At 45.7% G+C, this 23827-nt stretch overlaps 1 protein-coding gene across 1 annotated transcript in view; it reads left to right on the forward strand.

Annotated features, from left to right (window-relative positions):
- Window positions 1-23827, forward strand: part of acap3a (ArfGAP with coiled-coil, ankyrin repeat and PH domains 3a) — a 55471-nt gene that overhangs the window by 21691 nt on the left and 9953 nt on the right. The window contains exons 2-15 of the mRNA XM_062392258.1: window positions 1264-1321; window positions 4237-4356; window positions 4959-5012; window positions 12507-12565; window positions 12911-13094; window positions 14400-14444; window positions 14571-14666; window positions 15039-15113; window positions 17011-17022; window positions 21486-21598; window positions 22193-22244; window positions 22572-22672; window positions 23267-23378; window positions 23560-23768. Of these exons, the coding sequence (XP_062248242.1) occupies window positions 1264-1321; window positions 4237-4356; window positions 4959-5012; window positions 12507-12565; window positions 12911-13094; window positions 14400-14444; window positions 14571-14666; window positions 15039-15113; window positions 17011-17022; window positions 21486-21598; window positions 22193-22244; window positions 22572-22672; window positions 23267-23378; window positions 23560-23768 (1290 nt within the window). The remainder of the gene's footprint in view (window positions 1-1263; window positions 1322-4236; window positions 4357-4958; window positions 5013-12506; window positions 12566-12910; window positions 13095-14399; window positions 14445-14570; window positions 14667-15038; window positions 15114-17010; window positions 17023-21485; window positions 21599-22192; window positions 22245-22571; window positions 22673-23266; window positions 23379-23559; window positions 23769-23827) is intronic.

Genomic DNA, 23827 nt, shown 5'->3' on the forward strand with positions numbered 1-23827 from the left:
TTAGTTCACTTTGTGTTCATCCTACCTGGTTTATCTGCAGTGAAGCCGTTGACTGGAATGGATTCCGTTTTTTGCACCAAATTGGTCAAATGTTTTTAAACTAAATTTGCGTTACTACTGTCCACCTGTGTGACTTTTATACACATTTGGATAATCTTCTTCACTGCTGCTATGAATGAATTGGATTGTAATAATTTTGTTGCGCAATCGACACAATAGTTGGACCCAAAATCACATATTTTCAAAATAAAAGCTCAGTAACTAAAGAGCAACATGTGAAACATTGCAGCAACCAAACGAACGCTGTGCTTTTACTTTGTAGACAAATTGGTAAAGAGGAAGTGATTCTATGATGGAGATCAGCACCTGTGACGTCTGTGAACGTCTGTGTCCGATATGATGAAATAGAATCAAAACAAAATCAAATTATTGCCGGTCAGTTGTCGACCAATGCTGGATCTTATCACCAAATTCAACAATTCACTTCTCAGACAGACAGACAGAGATTTCGGAATTCCTAGATAGATTGTAAATTGCGACTTGATGACATTTTATTGTAACGAGGTTTCCATCTTTTGTAATTCATGTATTCATGTTTTTGCTAAAATCACAAATGTGTTGACACCGGGTGTGTTCAACACGTTTTGGTAGCCGGTCTACACGGAGGCAGAGTTTACGATCCACAAGCCGCCTCCTGACGTCAACTTGTGGGGGAAGCTAATGGGCTACATCATCCAGCTGTTAACCTCTGGGTGTGTAAATCACCAGGTGGTTGGGGCTCCAGATGCAACTGGGTGTGGTGGTGGTGGTGGTGGTGGTGCTGGTGGTGGGGAGGTGGGTTCAGGGGCTGTGGGGATGAACCAGACAGCCGGGTTCTCATCGCTCTGCGGAGACCTTGCCTGTCACTTTGTTTTGACAGAGTTGAACTGCTCCCCGGACGGCGTCTCAGCCACTTACAGAACACACACTGACTCCTGCTGCTGCACAAACACACACTCTCCTGCTGCTGCACAAACACACACACTCTCCTAATGCTACACAAACACACAGACTACTTTGGCTTCTCCGAGCTGCGTCTGTCTCTCACAGATTTATGCAGCGTTTCGTAAAAAACTAAAACACAGGAAATCACAAGCAGATTGCAGAGCGGCAGTTTTCCAATGAAGTGCACGACCTTAATGGAACTTCTTTACAGTTATATGAAGTAACTGGAAACCAACACGTGAACTAACGGCCTCTCTTGTTCTCTTTTCTGTGTCTCAGGGCAAACATTGACGAGGTGGAGACGGAGGTTGTGGAGATCGAGGCCAAGCTAGATAAGGTAAGAGATGTTCCACTGTCGCTGTCACTGCTGTTTATCTGTCGGGCTGTCTGGTCCTGGATCAGTTTAAAGCGTGACAATAAATAAATCCCGACATACGTGAAGCATGGGACTTATTCATCAGATCATGTGGCGACTGTAACGTTTACTCAAATGAATGCATGTGAGTAATGATGCTTCCCCCTGAGCACCTGAGCTGGAGCGCTACAGCACCACCAGCTGTGGATTTCTAAGAACTTTGCAAACGTTCTGGAAAATCCGTCAAGATTTGTGGTGTTTGTTGAGGGAGCCCTGACTCCTGATGCTCCCTGCTGGTACACACAACCACATGTGGGCCCAGAGGGAAACCATTCAAATGTACAGTAAAGCACGAGCTGGGTCAATTGAGGTAAACATGAAAATACATCTTGTTTGGCAGAGCTGATTTTCAGCCGTGCCAGCCCCCCCGCTGTTCGAGCATGTTTGTTTTCCTGCTCTGCAAGTCGTCAGTGGAGACGAGTCCGAGCGACATCTGCTCTGTCTCCTGCTGAATCTATAAGGACTGGAAGATCCTGTCCAATCGGCTGCGGCTCTGCACCGGCCACGTTTATAAGAACACACCTGGAGCGGCGGTGACATCACAGAGGTGTGGCAGAGGCACAAGTCAACGTAACTTATCAAATACACAAAGGATTATTTAACCTCACAGTTCATGTTCATTGGGGCTATTTTATTTAACTTTATTCTTAGTATTTCCCTCAGATATTCTGTACACTGACAGCAGCAGTCAAACCCATGTGCAATTTTAATTATGGTTTCAGTTCACAACCTCTCTGTGGGGATCAACCCCCCCCCCCCCCCGCCCCTCAGGTCAGCATGATAGCATCAGAAAACTGCTATTTGTATATTTTCCTACATAAATCATATTAAATCTACTTAGTTTTACTCCACATTTCCCCCCTGGTCATCCACGCCCCCTTATAATTGCTCTATGCCCCCCCTCAGGGCACCCTTTGATAAACCACTGCTTTAGACAATGCTCTTACCCGTTATACTTAGCTGCTCATGCTCAACAGGATGTTAGTCAAGTCAAGTTTATTTATAAAGCACATTTAAAAACAAGAGTTGACCAGTGCTGAACGAAGTACAAGAATAAAACATCATAAAATAAAATCTCATACCAGCTCTATTTGACCCCAGGATTCAAGCAGACGTTAGAACAGATAACAAACTAAAGAACGTGAAGAAGGAGTAAAGGGATCAAGACAGGGACATGGGACTGGATCTGATCTGGAGAGATCTGGGAGCAGGAAGGTGGTGGAGATACTAGAGGTTTATTTGGGAGGTCCAGGCCTTTTAAAGCCTTGAAAATGAATAAAAGAACCTCTTACTCAATCCTATACTTGACTGGGAGCCAGCGTAGGGATACTGGTGAGATGCGGGTGAGATGCGGGTGAGATGCTGGTGAGATGCTGGTGAGATGCTGGTGAGATGCTGGTGAGATGCTGGTGAGATGCTGGTGAGATGCGGGTGAGATGCGGGTGAGATGCGGGTGAGATGCTGGTGAGATGCTGGTGAGATGTGGGTGACATGCCGTCTGTCGATCTAAATATATCGGGCAGTGTCTTGTGGCTCAGTCCCGTTGAACAGCTCAGTTCAGGACTTGTTGAAACGAGACGTGGCAGCAGTGTTAAAACAGGATTCACTGAAAACATGAGTCTCTAGTTGCCCTGTAACGAGGCAGCCAGATGTTTTGCCTGTGATGCTCTTGTCTCTGCTGCATCTGTGCATCTTCTGACTTTGAATCACAGTGTGTGTCACGCAGCGAGAGCCGGGATTAGTCAGCTTGGCTGCTCTTCTTTTTCCTGCTGAAGTTATATGCCTGCCAAAGGGATCCTGGGTGGTCATTTTTCTAACATAACTGAACCAGAGAGACGGCATTTTAACAACTTCCCCTTCGCACTAGCATCTGAATTAACATCATTAAGGGCGAATAGGAAAAGAAGAAACCATTAAGATCCACATTTCAATTGATGGTATGATCCTTCCCAGTCCCCTCGTCCTGAAACCGTCCCTGCAGTCTTACTGGGTGTCTGGTTAGCAGATGGGAGGGAGGGGGGGGGGGGGGGGAGCCTGGCGACAGAACACAGGCTGAACGATAAATGAAAGAAGCAGCTCAACAAAGCAAAGACAATGGAAGATATTTTCTAATTGTGCTGACGGTCGCACAACAGAATGAAGCGTGCTCACTTTGATACGTTACAAAATGTGGTGGACACACAAATCAGACGTCAGACATTCTGCTGGATTATCAGTGTGTGTCCACAATCCAGTGCTGGGCGACATTAATAGTGTTTACGTGTTGGCAGGAGTTAACACATGGTCCCTGCGCGACAATGACACCCACTAGCCTTCGTCATCACAGGTGGTCACTAGACAACAAATACACACATCTGCATCCATCGTCCACATGTGGTTAATTAATTGAAATAACTTGGCATCAGTTGTTGTGTTCTCATAGTAAATTAGGCTTTATTTATAGTCTTACGCTACCTCTGACTTTTATTTATTTTATTTGATCACAAAGGACTGTGTGTGTCAATATATCACATCATTAAAAAACACACAAAATTCTAATATCTCCCTGAACTGCTCACATATACCAGGACATTTAAAAGAGGGGCTGTGGCTCATGAGGTAGAGTGGGTCGTCCAGTAACCAGCAGGGCGGTGGTTCAATCCCCAGCACTTGATCCGAGTATGATGAAATTTGTGTGTGAATGGGTGAAACTGTGTAAACTGAATAAATACAGACCATCCACTTTATATTCGCTCCAGGCATGACTGACATCATCCTTGATTGTAACTACGTCTCTGCTAATATCAATATGTGTGTGATGAAATGTCCGGCCTGCTGATGTGTGTGTTTCTTCTCAGCTGGTGAAGCTATGCAGTGGGATGATCGAGGCGGGGAAGGCGTACGTCAGCGCCAACAAGCTCTTCGTCAACGGCGTGCGGGATCTGTCTCAGCAGTGCAAGAAGGACGAGATGATCTCCGTGAGTTTCTGACGATGTCCTCAGTGGTCTTATATTTCTCTGGCCGTTGCTGGAGGGGTGTTGTTGCGGTTGAACGGGGACTTTCCTCCTCAGCTCTGTGGTGGATGAGTGTGTGTTTGTGTGCGAGCGAACCCGATTACTAACACATTAGTAAGTGAGGATCAGATCGGGTCTGGAAACTCACTCCTCATGGCTCGGCTCGCAGCTCCGGCTTCTCGCACTGTTTTCACTGCCGCTCACATTAAGTGCTATTAAAAGCCTTCTTGGCCGCAGCCGTGTGACTAATTGTGAGTTTCTTGTTAAAGTCTTGTTCATATTTGTAGTTTCCATTGTAAAAAAAGATCTGAATCAGCCCTGCAATTACAGTTTCTTTTCCCGTACAAGGTTCAAGGGGAAAAATATCCTCTCCGGCTCAAACGCACACTTCAGTGACATTAACCAGCTTTGACTTTATTCTATAATTCAAAATAAAGTTCGGTATTACCTTGTAACAGCCTGAACTTCCCTCTTTTTATCCTCAAATATAAACACAGCTGCATTTATGAGAACATTTCTTTATGTATTTTAGAGTTTAAATAGTGTTTTGTGTTATTTTTGTGCAGGAGTTCCTGGAAAAGTGCGGGGAGAGCCTCCAGGAGATCATCAACTACCACATGGTAAGTCAAGCCGCTCTCCAGACTGTCCCCACATGCTCCACATGCACCCGCCTGACTCACACCAGCTCTATGACTCCATCCTGAGACGCTAAGTGGCTTTCAAGGGTCCTGTATTCCCCCCAGTGGGATGCAGAGGGTCAGGATGAGCTGGGCTGGACCCCAGAGAGCCAACAGGACAAGTTTGTCCCCTTGAATGGTTTTATGAAAAAGGGATTCCCTCATATCGGCCTCGCATTCATCAGTAATGAATGGTTTTCATTGTCAAATAGTCAGTAATTGGTTCATCTATAGATTTCAGCTGCAGCTCTTTTGTAGAAATACTCTACAACTACATTTGTACGCAGTTTAGAGTTATGAGTTATGAAGTCAATAAATATAAAAACATGCCCTCCTGAATATGTTATAACAGATCATTAACCCTCCATTAACATTAATAAAGCCCTATTTACATGTTTATAAAGGTTTCCCTGTCCATTCCTGTGAAAAATTTGTTTTTTAATGCAGCTATCGACTGTATTTTCCTAGTTTCCAGCTTTGTGACTGTATTTTAAATTATCTAAATCATGATCTAAATCTTTCCTCAGACGTTAAAGCTTGTGCATCACATCTGTGTAGTTCCCCCGCTCCGCCTTCAAGGCTCCTGACCCCCTGCCCCCATCCTGCCCCTGCACGGCCCTTTGAAGTCCATTAGCTCGAACCCCTCGTGTGCTTGACGATGCCGTAAAGTGCAGTGTGTGTGTGTGTGTGTGTGTGTGTGTCTGTGTGTGTGGGGATCACATTCCTTTCTGAAGCTGCAACAAAGATGTGTCATCACAAATCAGCCTCTCCCCGCGCCCCGCTCGCTCCCAGTCCGTTGGCTCAGGGAGTTTAACATCACAAGCGGAGGGTTAATGGCTCGGGCCGCTCAGGCAGGCGTGAATTAGCTTTAGCCGTTGGACATTAGTAACCCCGTGACCTCTGACACCTCACAGCGAGTTACATACGGGCCGGGCATGTGTACAGTATGTACGTGCGTGACTGTCGACAGCGTGAGAGTGGGTATGAGTAACCTGAGTGGGTCGGAAGTCCAACCAGACGGATCCAGTGAGGAGAGGAGCAGACAGGCAGGTTAAAGAGGAGTTGAGCAACAGTCAACCGTCGGCCTTGTTCAGACCTGGTAGGAACAGGAATCTGTCCGTTAGGGTTTGATTTTAATTAGTTGATTCAAGCTATAAAACCGGTGTGAAGTAAACTGATTGACGGCTGAGACTGAGTCAGGGTTGGTAGAGTAGGGGACTGATAGCTGCTGCCCAGACTGCAGGGGGCAGCGTTCGTTTCAGGGATATCTTTGGCTTCATTTATAAATAGCTGATGGAAGTGGAGACGCGTCGTCCATCTTTACCGATGGTGAAGACGCATTCCTAAGCCAGATGTGAACTGAGGAAGCTGTTCACTTGTGATCGGACTTCTCAGGATGTTTGAAATGACAGAAAACAACTTTAAAATGTTTTATTTAATGTTTAGTTGACTTTTAGTTTGGTCCATGTCCCTATCAACTAAATACATGGGAGGTGGGGTTTGTGAGCGATGCTGCAGCCAACCACCAGGGGGTAAATAATCTTTACGTGGGGTAACTCATATTAATATTGTTTGGGTGGCCACAAATGGATAAATAAGTGTAAAAGTACTTGTGACTCATTAGAAGACTGCAGCATCTCCGTGAGCTCCAGTCAAACTCAGACTCCATCAGAGCTCCTTCAGTCTCTCAGTGGCACAGGGTTCCTCTTGTGTTTTGCGTGTCACACGTTAGAGACCACAACACAGCGTGGTTTGGCCGGGGACCAGCTGGCCTCGTCCACTGTGAGCTCAGCTGGGGATTCGCCCTCTAGTTCCCCCCCCCCAACCTCCGTCCAGTCCATTAGGAGTCCAGAGACGGGCTGGACAGTAACATGATTGGCTCTCTTTTGTAGCTTTGATGTAAACAAAGAACAAAAGAGGAGGAGGAGGAGGAAGAGGAGGGGGGGGGGGGGGGGGGGGGGTTAGTGCGAGACTTGAGGCGATGAGACGGATTCCCCTGAGATGAAAATGATAATATTTTGCAAAGATGTGACCGGAACGCGTTGAGGAACCTCGTGATCCACTGACTTCAGTTTGATGAAGCTGTACAATCTTCCGATGCATGTTCATCTTTTAATGAGGAGACACATCGTGTGCATTTAGGCGTGTTGCTCCAGCTGAGGGACTCGAGCAGCGCTCCGCTGAATAAGAAATGACGATGGTTATATCTGCTCCTCCTGACGGATGTCCCTCCGCGGGCCTGCGGTGCCACGCAGCTGCCACATGTGCTCACATCTGCAGCAGACACTCAGGAATATTAAATAGCGCTGTGCGATGTGGGACCTTCGAGCGCCAGCTGACCTTGTCGAAACTCAGGTGCATTTAAAACCTGTGAAACAAACACAAATGTGTGTATTGTCAAGACGATTCCAGCGTCTGGGCCGTTCCCTCCCTCGGCTTCCTGGTCGCTCTCCTGCCAGGCTGTTAGCACACAACAGAACAAACAGGGTCTGTTTGTGTGAACATCAAACTCGAGCCAAGTGCAGCTCCGTCTCTCTTCAGGTCAGAGACCTTTTACTTTTCAATCTGCGTTTCCTTGCATCAGCAGAATCAGGCCAACATTCTTTCACAGTCTCTCTGTTTAATTCAAGCATGAAAGTCCATATGAACACTCGATAAATAATTGACTTGGGTTTGACTCTCGGAGCATCCATTAGAAATGAGTGGAGACTGACACACAGATGCAGAGAGAGAGACTCTCATGTGGGCTGCCAGATCTTAATGCACCAACACAGTAAAGGATTATATAGGGGCCGGGGGGGATTTACAGCAGGTAGAAGCGAGGAGAACATGATACGAGCGGAGGAATTTAGGTTGAGATCACATGAATTTTAAATAGAACTGGTGTCCTCGTGCAGTGGGGGCCGTACATACTGAATGAGTGAGTGAATTCCTACGGGAGATGCCAGTGTCTCTGAGTTATATTTGGAATCCAAACTGGAAAAAACAAAGAAAGACACAAGAGGAGGGCGTCTCTGTTGTCGTTACTACAGAACAGCAGCATTCTTAGTTTAGAATGGAAAATGAATTTGAAAATGTCACTTTAAATGGGGCAGAAGTGGCCTGACAGGGAAACTGGTCTTTGACAAAACGCTCATATGTAAAAAAACACTTTATTGATATTAAGCATGCATTGAATTCTTGATAATCCCTTTAGATTATCTGGAGGGGCTGTATGTGTAAAAGCAAAAGTACAAGTCAAGCTGATTCTCGGGAGCAGAGATATGCTCCTTGAATCCCGTCTTCTACGTGTTTGGCTCATATTTTCATCCGGAGACACTTTATGATCTTTGATAATCTTCTGCTTTATCCTCACATGAGCTCATCCGGACACTCTCTGGAGTTTTAGCTCGGGGGAAACTCTGGAGAACTTCTGGCAGTTGCTGACTTGGACGTTTGCCGAGAGCCCTGATGTGGATGGTCAACGTAAACCAAGTGTTGTCAAGTAAACAAGTGCACCTCTGTGATGTTTGTGAGCGAGTGGCGGCAGGAGAGCTGATGTGAGACTCCCTCACTCTGAGGTGAGGTGCAGCCTGCAGCATTCCTGAGCTGATCTGTGGCAGGATTTTGTCGGATTAGGGCCACGACACTTTACGATGACAAATACAAATATTTGATGCAACAGTGAATCAGACTCTATAAACAAAGCTCCTGCAGGAGACGGGCCGAACAAACCAGCTGTGACGGTTTGTAAGTAACTTTGAGCACGAAGGATTAAACTCGTCTTCTTCTCTGATGGTGTCTCTGTGATTGCACCGACCGGGCTGGAGGTAATTGCTTGATTGATGTCATTAAATCCGTCCGTGTCCCAACATGCCGGTGCTGTGAGAGGGGGAATTAACGAGGCGGTAGTCGGGACAGTGGTCCATTGTGGTGGTTGTTGTAGCCGTCTCATTCTTCAGCTGTGACGTCAGCCTCGGTGAAGATGTGCCAGCTCTCTCCTTCCCCTCTGACAACATAGAGTTTCCTTTGTTTTATCGCAGCCCCGCTCCGTTGACCCGTCTGTCAAAGAAGAGAGTAAATGTTATGATTACGTTCATAATGAAATGAACGTCTGGAGCCACATTAAAGCTTCGAGCAAAACCGATGACATGAGCACGACAACGAGTTTATTTACTCCGGCTCTAACTTTCCTGCATTCATGTAGTAATTTGTGAATCAGAGCCTGTACGTATCTTTTCCTCTCTCTCTGCAGATCTTGAAGTTTGAGAGCAGGATTTATTGATTTCCGTTTTGAGTTTCTAAAGCTTTGGACCCAACCCCTGCACTTGCACTCAAGTAGCTCCCGCTTGTGCTCAAAGCCGATCAGATGGTTTGTTACTTGCACAGATTTACCCTCCGGCTTCAGCTCTTCTCTTTTTCTTCTGCTCCGCTGGTCGAGGTCGATCTAAACAGGTCTATCCTGGTTTTCCCCGGCCGGGAGCATCAAAGTGTGCCAACTGTAAATCCTCTTCCTTGTGTTGTAATATTTAGACAAATAAGAATTACTCATATATGATGAAATATTTGTTACACAGCCAACCTCGTTCTTGTTCTTCCAGTCAGTGGCTCGTCGCCTTCAGTCAGAGAAGCAGGACGTCTGTGTTCAGATTCCATTTGGCTAAATCTTTTTTTTTTTTACATTTCCAGAAGAGAATGCCTGAGGTCCCAGTTCAATCGGACTGGTTTTCATGTGTTCATGTTGATCTGTGTTGCATTAAAGACTGTGTCACTGAGGACCAGTTAAATCTGCTGAATGCTTCAACTTTCCCATGAAACACTGGAAAAGGTTTTCAAACATTTAGAGGAATACATGATTTACATCAGTTCCTGTGCACCGCTACGTTAAGTGCATGACCCCCGAGTGTAGTCTGTGCGCTGCTGTTGGGGATTGTTGTGCAACTCTGACTTACACAGTGTGGCTCCAGTTTCATGCTGGTGGAGGTTTATCCTCGCACATTTTCTTTCTATCTCATCAGCAGTGGCTTTATTTACAAACTCCTGGTGACTGTGGGGTGGGGTGGGGGTGTGTGGGGGGGTAATTGCTGGTGCCATTTGGGTTCAGAGCATCATCAGCAGCAGGGGATCTCTCAGATGTGTTGTCTCTGCAGATTGTAGAAAGCTTCTCTTACAGTGTCAGCAAACTGCCTTATCGTTGATCTCAGATCTTTCAAGTTGTTAAAGCACATTTTGATATAAGCTTTATGTTATTTTGTCGCTGGTGGTAAATTACGTTAATGCTGCTGCTGCTGCTAAGTGCTTCTACCCTGTGTAACTGACATTCACAAGCTCCAGGCCTTTTTTCTGTAGGTGTTTATAAAGTATTGAACGCAAACCGAAGATCTCGTCTCTCTTTGCACCAGCGCTCGTTGGGAAACGACTTCAAATTCCCTCAAGTGACTTTTGTTGTTTGGCCGCCACTTTAGTCGCGATCATCCACCGATCATCCCCGGAGTCGCTAATTAAAACACAATAACCCCTCAGGCGGAGTGCATATCTTTAGGCGGTGCATTGTTCATCCCGCCTTCCACTCTGGGAGTTCACATCGCGCAGGGACGACTCGTGAAACCTCGACCCGATGAAAGCAGGGTGTCAGCTTGCCACAGAGCAGCTGAGGAATGCTGCAGGCTGCACTTCGCCCCACAGTCACAGGAAGTCTCCCAGCAGCTCTCCAGGCCGACTGCTCACTCACAAACAATCCAGAGGTGCACTTGTTTACTTGTCAACATTTGGTGAGTGTCCACCTCAGCGCCTTCTGCAGGACGCCCGACCTGCTCTCACACCCGGGTGTTTACGGCCCCTGCACACCGCCCGGCCTGCTGATCCTGATCCACTTCTCACTTGCACTTCCCTGAGAGCTTGTTAAGCTCTGTCCCGGGGAAACAGGTTGACCACACATGCACCATTAGTCACTGGTGATTCAGTCAAACGAGGGCTCTCAACATGACACTTTGCATGAAGCCATTAAAGGCAGCTTCTGGTTTTCTTCGGCCTGCCATCGGTATCGGAGGAATTCCTTTGTTTGTTAATTACAAACAGTGAAGTGGATGCTTTCTGATGAGCGTCTTTGTTTTTCCACTTTCACACATATTTAGACCCAGTGGGTTTATAGAGCAGTAAAAACGAGGCCTCAACTCTCGATCAAAACAAACACGTCTCTGGCAGGAATGCATTCAAACTGACCGCTTCCCTGTGAGTCACATTTTTATCCTCAAGACAAATTAGAGTTGTCTATATTTATTTCTTCTGCTGCCTCTGTGCACCGGCTGCACAGCAACAATAGAGAAGTGGCTCCCTCATCATCAGCGCCTGTTATCCCTGAGTTAAAACCCCCGTAAGCCCATTTACAGAGCCCTGAGATCTTCTCATCCACTCACACACTGTTCTAGATCCAGTTATTCAGGCGGGACTCAAACCTCTCGACCTGTCTAACCGCTGCTCAGCTGTGGTGACAGGACACAGGCCAACTGCACGACAACATGTCAGAGAGGGTTTGCACCGCTGCACTGGATGCAGACTCTGCAGTGTCACATCGAACCAAAATCCCTCCCTCTCCCTCCTGCCTCTCTGCCTGAGTGACCTAGTTAACGGCAGCAGCAGCAGCAATCAGACGATGTGCACGGTGTGAAGAGCGAGGAGGAGGGATCTCTGGATGTAACTGAAGGCGGCGTGTTGGTGCGTTGGAGCGGGTGTGTTCCGATCTGAGAGACATTCCTCCCTCCATTCATTCCAATATGCGTTGAGGGAGGATTTTTTTTTTGCATCATTTGAATGCAGCAAAAAAGTTGTGTTGCGTCGCCCCCTGTTGGTCAAAAATACATGTAGGTGGTTTAAATGCAACACAAACTGTCGTCTCTCACACAATATTACATTGGTTATATTGAAGTTGAACTAAGTTGTGCCACTGGGTTGATTAAGCTCTTTACTAGTGGGTTGTAACTGTTGTGTTAAAACTCTATATTGGATTTGTCTTTTGTATATGATTCAATTATTATATTACACATATACAGAGAGAAGGATTCGATATTAAAAGGATTTGAACAGAATGCAACTTTACCATTTTGGGTTTGTGTAAATAATCCAACCATAATATGAAACCAGTGGTTTCATATTCCAAACTGGGTGAAGTTTCCCCAGTTTGGAATTGATGCTACTTTGACACAAGTTGGTTTCTGATTTGTGATTATTACAATCAGATCTTATTTGAAGATTGGAATCATCAATTTATCATTGGATCTTGATGAAATCAGGCATATTTTAAGGGACTGATGTTTATGATGATTTTAACAAATGTATTATTTAACTATCTGATACATTAATATTTACCTTTGAGTCACTAGCATAGCAATACTGACCTGTTTTCAAACTCCTGCTGCACAAAGTCTTGTTGGGTTCTAACAGTAGTTCCTTGTGTTTCAGATTCTGTTCGATCAGGCTCAGAGGTCCGTGAAGCAGCAGCTGCACAACTTTGTGAAAGAGTGAGTAAACAAACAATACTTCAGTTTGTATCCGTGCAGAAATTCACTTGTATGAAAAATTCAACACAGGTAGAAAAAGCTGAGTTCCTGACCTTTAAAGAGCAGATGCACCCCCGCTGCCCCTGAAAACCTTTTTGGTTTTTTTAAATATTAAACAAGGTGCAGCCTGGATATTTTGTCAGAGTCATATCATGAATGATCCAGGAAGTAGGTTACAGCACATCTAACCTCACACTGACCTTGTGACCCCCGGAAATATCCAAACTCTGTTATTACCCTGTGTACATCTCCTGGATTCAGCTTTTCATCCGTTGACTGAGCTCCTTCCTCTCTTGTGTCTGTCAGGGACGTCCGGAAGTTCAAGGACACCAAGAAGCACTTTGACCGGGTGCGCGAGGACATGGAGATAGCGCAGGTGAAGAACGCTCAGGCGCCGAGGAACAAGCCTCACGAGGTGGAGGAGGCCACGAGCACGCTCAGCATCACCCGCAGGTGCTTCCGACATCTGGCTCTGGACTACGTGCTACAGGTCAGAGAAGGGACTCAGATACATGTGACCCAGTACAGGTACAGGGTTTCCTGCGTGTTTTATTCATGGGCCCTGAATTAACTTGAGTCTGTTGTGAGTCTCTAGCAAGTGTAACTGTGGTAGAGTTTTGGTCGTAGAGTTTTTGTCTGAACTCGACCGAACCCCTAAAGAAAATTATCTGAGCCCGACCAAAACCCTGAACCTGAGCTGAACCCATAAACAATTTCAAAAAGTCCCCTGACAGGCCCTCCAAATATACAAATAATCATCCTTTAAAGTCCAAAATGAATGGACTATATATATATATATATATAAATATATATTTAGGATTATTTTGTCATCTCTCCTGGTTCTTTTTGCCTTGATCAAAGGTTGACGGTTCAAATCTTAAACACTTATTGGTAATAGGATCATACACAACACAACAAAACTTTATTTATCCAAAAGGCAAATTGGCCCAGGGAAATCATAAGAGCAGCAACAGACAATAAAGATACAGACATGCATCCTCTAAATCAGTAAAACACCATGAAAAAGTAATTTAAGATACTAAAAGTGATAGTTAATAGATAAATGAGTAAATTAAATTGTTCACTTATTATATCTGCCTTTAAGAGAGAGTGAGAAAAAGAGGACGTTTACTCTGCAAAGAAGTGGCGTGAGAGGGAAGTGTATAATGTACCTGTGTGTGTGAATGCCTGATATCACGTGGACAGTTGAGAAGTGACATTTCCCCTCCAGCCGTGGGTTTATTTTGCCCGTGAGTTGGAACCTCCCACCCGCACGAGAGCCCACGGGGACAAAGAGACGGATTCTGTGCGATCGCTGCGACGGCCGAGTCCTGTTTCGATTCTGGACTCTGTCTGATGGCAGCCATCTCTCTCTCTCTCTCTCTCTCTTTCCCCCTCCCTCCCTCCCTCTCTCTCTCTCTCTTCCTCTCGCTCTCAGACGTCCGACCCTTTTGAGTCTCAGCTGAATGCGTCTCAAAGCGGAAGGAAAGGTCAAAGCTGCGGGGAGATGTGCAGTGTGCACCAGTGACCTCTCAAATGTAGCACAAAAATGTCATTTAGGTTTGCATCGGTTCAGATATACAAAGCACTTCCATTAATTCAGGAGACGTCTAAAAGGGGATGATGATGTGGAGTATAAAAGAAACCACAGAAAGGTCCCCTGACGGCCAGTGGGTTAAGTTTGTTCAGTCAAATCAGAGTGAATGTGGCACAAATAACCAAAAACTGTCAACTACCATGACACTGAGTGGATCTCACACGTTCTCAGATGTTCACGCAGTTTTCTCCTCTGCAGATTAACGTCCTCCAGGCGAAGAAGAAGTTTGAGATCCTCGACGCGGTGAGTCCCCCCCCCCGTCCCCCCCCCCCAACATCTGCATCTTTTACTCTGAACCCAGAAACACGTAGAGGAGTCGTCAGTGTGTTTTTATAACGATGATTTAAAAACTACCTCTGTCCCTCACAGATGCTGTCCTTCATGCACGCCCAGTACTCGCTGTTCCACCAGGGCTACAACCTGCTGGACGAGATCGACCCCTACATGAAGAAACTGGCGGCCGAGGTGAGGAGGGCGACTTCATCTCTCCATCACCCCCCACCCCCCCACCCCCTCGGGCTCATTGTCTCAACTGGAATTACTTTCATCGAACTACGGCCGAGGGACAGTTGCATAACTTGTCCGTTCGATTCCCGCTTCGTGATTGAAACATTGCAGCGGATTGAATTTCGGATCTATTTATATATACTATCCCCCCCCCCCCCCCCCCCCAAGCAGGATGAATCAATGCTTCATCCAGCCACTGAGCCGCTGTGTAGCTCAGTATGTGTTTGAAACCGTCCTGCCGAGTGTTTTTATGATGACTCCGCTGCAGAATGAAGAAGTTTCACATCAACCTGTTCCTGTTTGTGCTTCTCTGTGTGATCGGCCTTTCAGTTGGATCAGCTGGTGATTGACTCAGCCATGGAGAAGAGGGAAATGGAGCATAAACACGCCACCATCCAGCAGAGGGTGAGTTCCTGTTTCTGATCAAATCAACCAAATAGAAATTTGTAAACGATGCACATGCCGGGTATCTGCAGGTCATGAGAGGAACCTTTGACTTAGGGCAGTGGGGGTTTTCACACCTCAAGTTCTGAACCACGGGTCAGTTCGATCCAGACCCAGACCACCTCTTTGTCTGAGGGTCTGGAGAGGGACATGATGCAGCTTTCACACCTGTTACTTTGGTCAGATGGTAAATAAAACTCTTAGAAGAAGTCTGAGAAACTTCTTGAATCAATAATTTGTAATTTATGAATCAATCCGTCAAGTTCAGGTCACGTTCATTGATTCAGTTTTAGGAGTCATTGTTATTGAAAGCTGGAAATGTGATATAATTATAATGATAATTGATTCTACTGGTTTTCCATTGCACTCTTAATACTTAAAGTTTTATATTTCAACCCTGCAGAAACCCTGCTGCACGGTGGCCTTCTGCACATGAAGGATTCATTAGATCATCTATTTATTCAATCCGTGTTTGGTTTCCTCAGAGACGGGAGAGTTTATCTTGTCAACACACACTTGACACAAATTACAAATCCTGGATTCAACAGTTAAAACACTGTCAGGTTTGTAAGGATTCAGGTATTTCTGGGTTGGGCTGAAATGATGATACACCCTGAAAGAATCCTCCTTCTGTCTGCGGGGCTGGCAGGTTGACAGCCAGCCGCACTGTGGAGCTACCAGGGTGTGAATGTGCGTCTGTTGTGACTGGAGGGGGGGAGGGGGGGGGGGATTAGACCTGGGCAGCTGGGAAGTGTTTGATTAATCTCCCTAACAATGTCCAGGCATCGATTTAAGCACTAAATCAGGTGGAATTAAGTGTTTTAATCCAACTGTAGTCTGAGGTGCATGTGCATTTTCTGCTCGTATAACATAAATCTGTTGGTCCATTAAAGTGCTGATCTCATGTTTTGTTGAGGATCTGAATTCGAATGGATTGAAGTGATATTTGAATCACACTGACTCTGATGATTCCCTGGTTACCATGAGGTTCTTGAGATTTGGTCACAAGTCAGGATGATATCAATTTGAAGAAAGACATGTTTTAATCACAATGTCAAGGAGAAGCACTACACTACCCACAATCCTCAGCGTCGTCTCTGATTGCTGACGCTTAACCATGGAACTACAGCCAAATGGTGTCAGCATCAACGTGAAGAGCTACTCTGAGTTCTCTCTCTATCCTGCTGCTGGGTTTATAAGAGGAATAGAAAGGAATCATTCCCAATGGTTTATGGGATGCGTAGTTTCCATCACCAATATGTAATCCATAAATGTAGGGCACTCCCTCTATCTGCCATCGCCTTCTTTAATAATTCACAAACCAAACAGTTATATTCAGTGGGCGTCTGGCTCCTCCGCGCCTCAGGATCAGTGGCCATCTGTCAGGCGGTCAGCTCTCTGCCTGTAGGCAGCGAGGTCTGTGCTGAGGTCTGTGCTGAGGTCTGTGCTGCGGCCTGAGCCGAGGGGCCGGGTCGCACGTGGGGCCGGTTATTGATCTGCCCCCTCCCCCCCCCCCCTCCCCGAGCTGTCGGAGGCTGAGCTGCGTGCTCCTTCCATCCCAGAGGGAGAGAGAAGGAGTAGAGGAACAAGGTCACAGGTTGAAGATGCCTCCTGGAAATGTGCATGAAACTCGAGGTGGGTGAGAACGTGGGAGATGTTTTTCTGTCACTGAGCTGTGATGAGCATCCTCATCACTGGAGGACCTGTAGAGAGGATCATCAGAGGTGCATTCAACCTGAAAGATGATTGTGTTAACCTCATTTAACCCAGTCTGCTTCTGGAGACCTTCTAACGCCGTGTTCTCTCCTCTTCTCTCTGCATGTCGCCTCCATCTCCTCCATCTCCTCCATCTCCTCAGACCCTCATGCAGGTGAGTTCTCCTCTGTTTGTTTTCCAGTGTAAATGTCCATGTTGCACTTGAAGCAGCTCTGGTGTTGTGCAGTGGGGGGGGGGGGCAGAACATTAGCGAAAATCCTTTGAAGTTTCCCTCAGCTGTCGCCCCCCGACTCCGCCGAGCTGAAGTGCTGCGTGAATCATTTATGCGGAACAATTAGAAACACTGAGCGTAGTTGGAATGACCCGTATAGAAACCGTCTGTTACGTCAGCCGCTGCAGAGACGGAACTGACGGCTCCTGAAATAGAAAAAGGTTGTAGACGTTGATGCGGCTCCTGAGTAAAAATAGGTCAAGTCGACTGTTTCCTGTTGTTTTACTCTGAAAATCTGTGTGTTTATACCAGAAACTGTCAAATTTAAATTTACAGATTTGGATATTATGGAGAAAACTATTTCCAATACTGATATAGAAAACATTGGCACAGTTTCCTAAGATGCTGTTTTCAAACCCTTACGACAAAGAAATGCAACTAAGGATTGATGTTTTACTGTTTAACTAAAAAAACACAAATACAACCAAAGATATAGAACTTGAATAAAGTAAAAATAAACATAGATCCACATCTTTTCTGCCATGTAAACATCTAGAAAAGATGAGGATGAGAAAAGAAAAGATTCTAAAAAAGACTAGAACTATGCTATATGTTGTTGACTTGTGTACCTACATTGTCCAAAATGTTTCCGACAAACCCAGTAACGCGACTTTCTGTAGAGTAAAACCTTCCCCGTGACCTCACTGGTGAACTTGAGTCGTGTCACTGGTGGTGAAGACACCAGCTCCCATGATCCCTCTATGCTTCACGATGTCGTCGCTCTAGGTCGTTTGTTATTGTTTTGATTGAGCGACCCCTAGTGGCCCAACGTTGCATTTCGCAAATGCACTGATACTGTCTGAGAAAGATTCAAATTAACACATTTGAAACCAGTTGAGATCCACTACAGCCCTGAATGTTACTCTCCTCCCCTTTGCTCTGTTCATCCTCGTCCTTCGGAGCATGTGCAATAAGCCTTGTGTAAACCTACACAGGGACAAAGGAGCGACCGCTGCTCAGTACAAGCGGGAACCAGGGCGAGCAGAGAGCGAGTTAAAGTGCTCTACCTGTGGACGCTCGCCATCTAACTGCCAGAGCCATTCATTTTTAACCACAGATTTAATGGAGAAGTCCTGTCGAAGGCAGTCAGCTCTGCCTGCTGCTCTATATTTCTGCGTTTGTATCAGCGGTGCAGTGCTGCATGCTGCCCCCCCCCCCAAGTGTGTTACTGCATCTAGTTTTACAGCCTAATACTGCAGATACATGTCTTTATGAAATGCTGTTACTTAGTTTGAATGGTTTGAACTTTTTTATGTACGTCAACAACGCTCTACGTCAGAAATCAAAAACACCATGCATGTGGATATCCAGGAAACATAGAGGCAACATGTATGAAGTAACGTATCATGTAAATAAATAACGTAAAGCGCAGATTTGTCCTCTCTCTGTTTGAATATTCTCATTCTTCAGGGGATGACTCTTCCTCTATAGACGAATCCGGCTCAGTTTATTCTTTAACGTGTGATATATCTGCGCAGGGTCTTCATTAGAAGAATTCATCAGATGAAGCCAGAGACTGAGACATCAAGTCACTCGTAATTATAATGTCTGGAGCGCTGGCTTCTTTAATTTTGCATTCCGCCCTCATTAGAGGATTCTGTGAAGTTTCTAAAGATTCAGAGAAAGATCTGGGTTTTTTAGTGTGTAGAGAGTCCAGTGGAAGGTTATCACACATTGAAACCCTCTTAATTACAACATCTATTTTTCTTTTTGACAGAATATCGCTCAGATCTGGATATTTAAAAAGCTAGTGGCTTTTAGCGGAGGAACATTCGCTTCAGGCTCGACTCAGAACTTGTGATTCCAGTTTTACTTTAAGCATTAATCCTTGAGAAATTCACAAAGTCTTGCAATGTTAAACAAAGTCCTTAATCGAGTCTGCTCCAAAGGTTAATGGATTCTTTCTCGGCACAAACTTCCACCAAGTTTCAAGAAACTCCAGCCCAGTAGTTGCTGCATAACCCTGCAACAGACAATGAAATCATAACCTCACTGGTGGAGATGATGAATTAATGACAGGAGATGGAGGATTTCATGGCTGGAGGAGTTTCATCCTTCAGGTCACGTTGTGCTGAGGTCCAGCAGCTGTGTTGTGGATCAGTGAAGTAGAAGCCGAGGCTGAGCCGGTTTGATGAATTCACTCTGTTTGTCTCATTCTTCCTCCGGCTGCTCCGCCACAACTTCCTCGTTTGGACGTCGCTGGTTCCAAAAGCTCGATCAATAATTCACCGGCGTTCAGTTTCTGTCCTCGTGACGCTGCATCATTAAAAATAGACGACCTTTGTTGTGAGCTCGAGAGATTGCAGAGCGCCGCCCATCATCCAGTGCATCCAGAGCGTCTGTCATGTTCCACGCTCAGAAATCCACGGCTTCAGACAGATGAAGGTAAGATGGATTCCTGTGGGTTGTGCCTGACCTGAAGGGGATTGTGTGTCTGTGTGTGTGAGTGGAGCTGCTCTCAGCCTCAGCTCCAGAGGTCACGTATTTGTTTGGTGATGTTTGGCTGCCTCCCAGATGGAATCCCCCCCCCCCTTCCCCTGTGAGTGGACATGGGGCTGAAACTCCCACTTTCTGCAGAGAGGGAGGTGTGATCAGGGATCTGCAGCCCAGGCTCTGAAGTGTCAAAGCTTTCTGTCCGTGGGTCGAGAGCAGCTACAGTACCGGGCTATTCTCCCTGCCCTGGATGGATTGGCAGCTGTATGGTAATTAGGTGTAATCCTGAGGCTCGCGGGGCGGCGACCAGGAGCTGGAGTAGAGTACACACATGTCAGTGTGGGAATTACTCAGTCGACACAATGTGCTGTGAGAGCTGCAGAGCTCACCGAGAGAAGAGCGACATGTCCCCACTCTGAGGGATCCGGTTTGTAGGAGCCTCTATATTCTATTTTTATTAGATTTGAACTTTTTTCTGGTGCGTTTTAATGTTGCTGGAACAAACCAAACGTCTGAGGATGAAGATTTTGTGCCGGTGGGAACGCAGCTTGGTGGGTTGATTTGTTTTCATCGGCTGTTTGATGCTGTAGATCTCGTGTAGTTGCTATTTTAAATCATCTCATCGGAGTTTGTCCTTTTTTAAATTCCTGGCTTTATCTCAATCCCTCTCATCACTCTTTTCCCTGCAGAGTATTATTGAAATCTGAATTTAAAAAGTAAATATTCAGGTTTAACACTAGTATACTTATCTTCTTTCTATTCATTTGTATTCAGCTGTCTCTGATTTGTATTGTTGTCTTATTTTCTAAAGGTGTTTGTTTGCTGGTTATTGTCAGATTTCGTTTTTACAGCCTGTGGATTTTGGTATAAATATCATAAATAAGCTCCATGACAGAAACGTGGTGTCTCTTAAACTCTGTTGTTGTCTACGAGCTGGAATTCGACCTTTGTTTGATTTGTATTTCAAGTTTAAACTGTGATACACAGAGAGAAGTGAGTGGAGCTGTTATTCAGACAGGGAGAAGTTAACGGTGCTCAGAGCTGCAGTGAGTTCGATTCTCTATCTCTCTTATACAACAAGCGTCTGTGAAGTAGTTTTTATATGGGTCGCTCCAGCAGACGCTTTCATATATTCTGCAGCACAGTGTTTTTTCATGATCGTCACATCTCTGCAGTTAAAGCGTCTGAAACAGCTGAAGTGATTTTGCTTCGGAGACTGAGTTCTGTCTTTTCTCAGGAACCCACATGCATGAGAAGTTGAAATAGAATTCTGAATATATGTTAACTCAGGACTTGCTGCCCCCTGTTCCTCTTCCTTTACAAGAAGCAGCAAAGAACTGATGGAGAAACAGTGATTCCTCGGTTTTAATGTAGGGTTACCTCGGCCCTGACTCCCTGTGTGGTAGCACTAAAGATACAAAGGTGTCATCAGTGAGCTGCAAGTCACAAAAAGGTCAGGAGCCAATTTCCCATGAATCCCTCTGTTTATGTAAGGATCTGCGTCACACTCACATCTGTTGAGTTATGAAATGCCCCCCCCCCCCCCCCCCCCGTGTGTGCCACACAGGAAGATGGCATGCGACTCCACTCTCGTACATGCACGGACTCACACGTGACCGTTTCCACATGGTCGCACACTTCCTGATGACTTGGTTGGTTTATGGACTGTATGTACAGTACGATGCACATCGAATGCCACTGGTATTCCAGGAACAGCACACACACACACACACACACACACACACACACACGCAGCCACCTCATTACGGAAAATGATGGGTAGAGTTTCCCGTTTGACGATTTAAAGGTCAGAGCGTCTTCCTGCCGATGGACAGCTGGTCCTGTGACCTGTTTTTGTGCGATGGCCGGGGTTAACGTTCGGGTTGTGCGTCTCTCTTCCTCTCGTCTTCCAGGACTTCTCGTATGACGACTCGAAGGTGGAGTTCAACGTGGATGCTCCTAATGGTGTGGTGATGGAGGGCTACCTGTTCAAGAGGGCCAGCAACGCCTTCAAGACCTGGAACAGGTAACACACACTCACACGCTCTTTATTAACGTCTGTGAATACAGGGAAATGAAGAGATAAGAGTGTAGAGCTGCAGAAGTTACACACAATTAGCAACTGTGAGATATTAGAACATTATTTGTAAAATATTTGAAAAGGAAATATACAGCACAGCAACACAGACAGGTTAATACAGATAAAGAACAATTATAATGAAATACATTTTCAATAGTAAATTAAGAATTTGAATAAATTAGGGAGAGATGACTTAAAACTGTTTTAGACATGTAACGGAACAATACAATATGTATGAATTTGTGTGTTTTATGTTGTTTTTGTGTTTTAATGCACATTCAATTATAAATATCTTGCCATTGTTCTAAGTTATGCAGATTTTATTCAATTTCCTCCTCCGCTGACGGCTTTTATCTGTTCCTGTCACGTGATCAGGGTTCAAAAGCAGCCTCGGCCAAAACACATCTCACTCAGCGATGCTTTTACTCGTCCCTCGATCCCTCGGCGTCCACGGCGGTTCACCTTTTTGCACGCTGACCCTCAACCATGGAACGAATATCCATCTAAACCATGTTTTATTCATCCCTCCCCTCTCTGCAGGCGGTGGTTCTCCATACAGAACAGTCAGCTGGTCTATCAGAAGAAGCTCAAGGCAAGTCCATACATCTTCCCCCTATTGGTTGTCCCTGGGGTAAAGGGGGATCTGAGAGGTTAAGTGCAACGCTAATGGGGAGGGTGGTTTTTAACGTTATGGCGTTGTCCACTGAAATCCATCATCACTCATCTTCTCACGGATCCTGTGAGTCGAGAGATATCTGATATCGGAGCACTCGCTTTGAGGCCTTTGAGGTTTTCAGGTCATTTTAAATTCTCTGCTGATCCGTACGTGAACATGTCGAACGCGTCGTGTTCTCCAGGTTCGGTGGTTTGTGCCGTTGGTACGAGGAGAAATGAGAATTGGAGGATTTGTGTTTTTCAGGACTCTCTGACGGTGGTGGTGGAGGATCTGCGGCTGTGCTCCGTTAAACCCTTTGAGGACATCGAGAGGAGGTTCTGCTTCGAGGTCGTGTCCCCTACGAAGTAAGACACTCTCACGCTAGCTTCATATCATCAAACACCCTGAGTCACCGCTTTGTTCCGAACTGAAGGATCACGACTTTGGTGCAGAAATTCATGCTCCCCAGAGGATTAAATCAAATGGCATTAGAGCGTTAGACTTTTATCTACAGATCTACTACATAGATAAAGTGTCATTTTAAGTGTAACATGTTCATGTCAATTTTCACTTTGGAATTCACTAACATGGGGGAGGCAGGGTTTATTTGCTATACTGCAACCAGCCACCAGGGGGTGATCCAGATGTTTTGGCTTCACTTTTGGGAGCAGTCATGCCGTGTGTTGCTGTTTTATACACGTTTCATGGATCTCATTCCAGTACATAGACTGAAAAAGGATGTTTTTACAAAATTACTTATTTCATTTAAACCTTACAGATGCTGTGATTTGCTAATAGTCACTTTGTTTTATGTTTTTTTTCCAATTAGCAAAATGATGCTGGTTATCTCATGCTAACATGTTGGTTGGACACGTGTCCCTGAATGTTTTACACACACTTGGAACACATTGGAACTTGTAGCTCTGTCGTAAATTAACCTGTGCTGGTTTGTTTTTCAGGAGTTGCATGCTGCAGGCGGAATCTGAAAAGTTAAGACAAGCGTGGATTCAGGCAGTTCAAGCCAGCATCGCTTCAGCCTACAGAGAGAGTCCAGACTCTTACTATATCGAGGTAAATCACACCAACTAGAAATACACTTTACCTTGATTGTATTTTCTCATTAGACAAAGTAAAGCAGGAGTTTGAGGAACCGGAACTTTATTTTTAACTTTAAATCCGACGTAGCGAGTTCCTTTGCAGTCCGCTCTGTATTGACCTGACGTTTTTTACAATCGAACCTGTTTATATTTAGCACCTGGACAGAACCGCCTCGCCGTCCACCAGCAGCATCGACTCAGCCAGCGAGCCACGGGACCGCAGCGCCCGGGGCGACACCATCCTGCAGCGGATCCAGTGTCTGCCGGGGAACGAGCGGTGCTGCGACTGCGGCCAGGCCGACCCCCGCTGGGCCTCCATCAACCTGGGCATCCTGCTGTGCATCGAGTGCTCCGGCATCCACAGGTAGAGAACATACTCTGGATGTAAATGACCTGATCAAAATGTGGTAATTCCTCCTTCCT

This window comes from Platichthys flesus, chromosome 7, assembly GCF_949316205.1.
Source record: "Platichthys flesus chromosome 7, fPlaFle2.1, whole genome shotgun sequence".
In the NCBI taxonomy this organism is placed as follows: Eukaryota; Metazoa; Chordata; class Actinopteri; order Pleuronectiformes; family Pleuronectidae; genus Platichthys; species Platichthys flesus.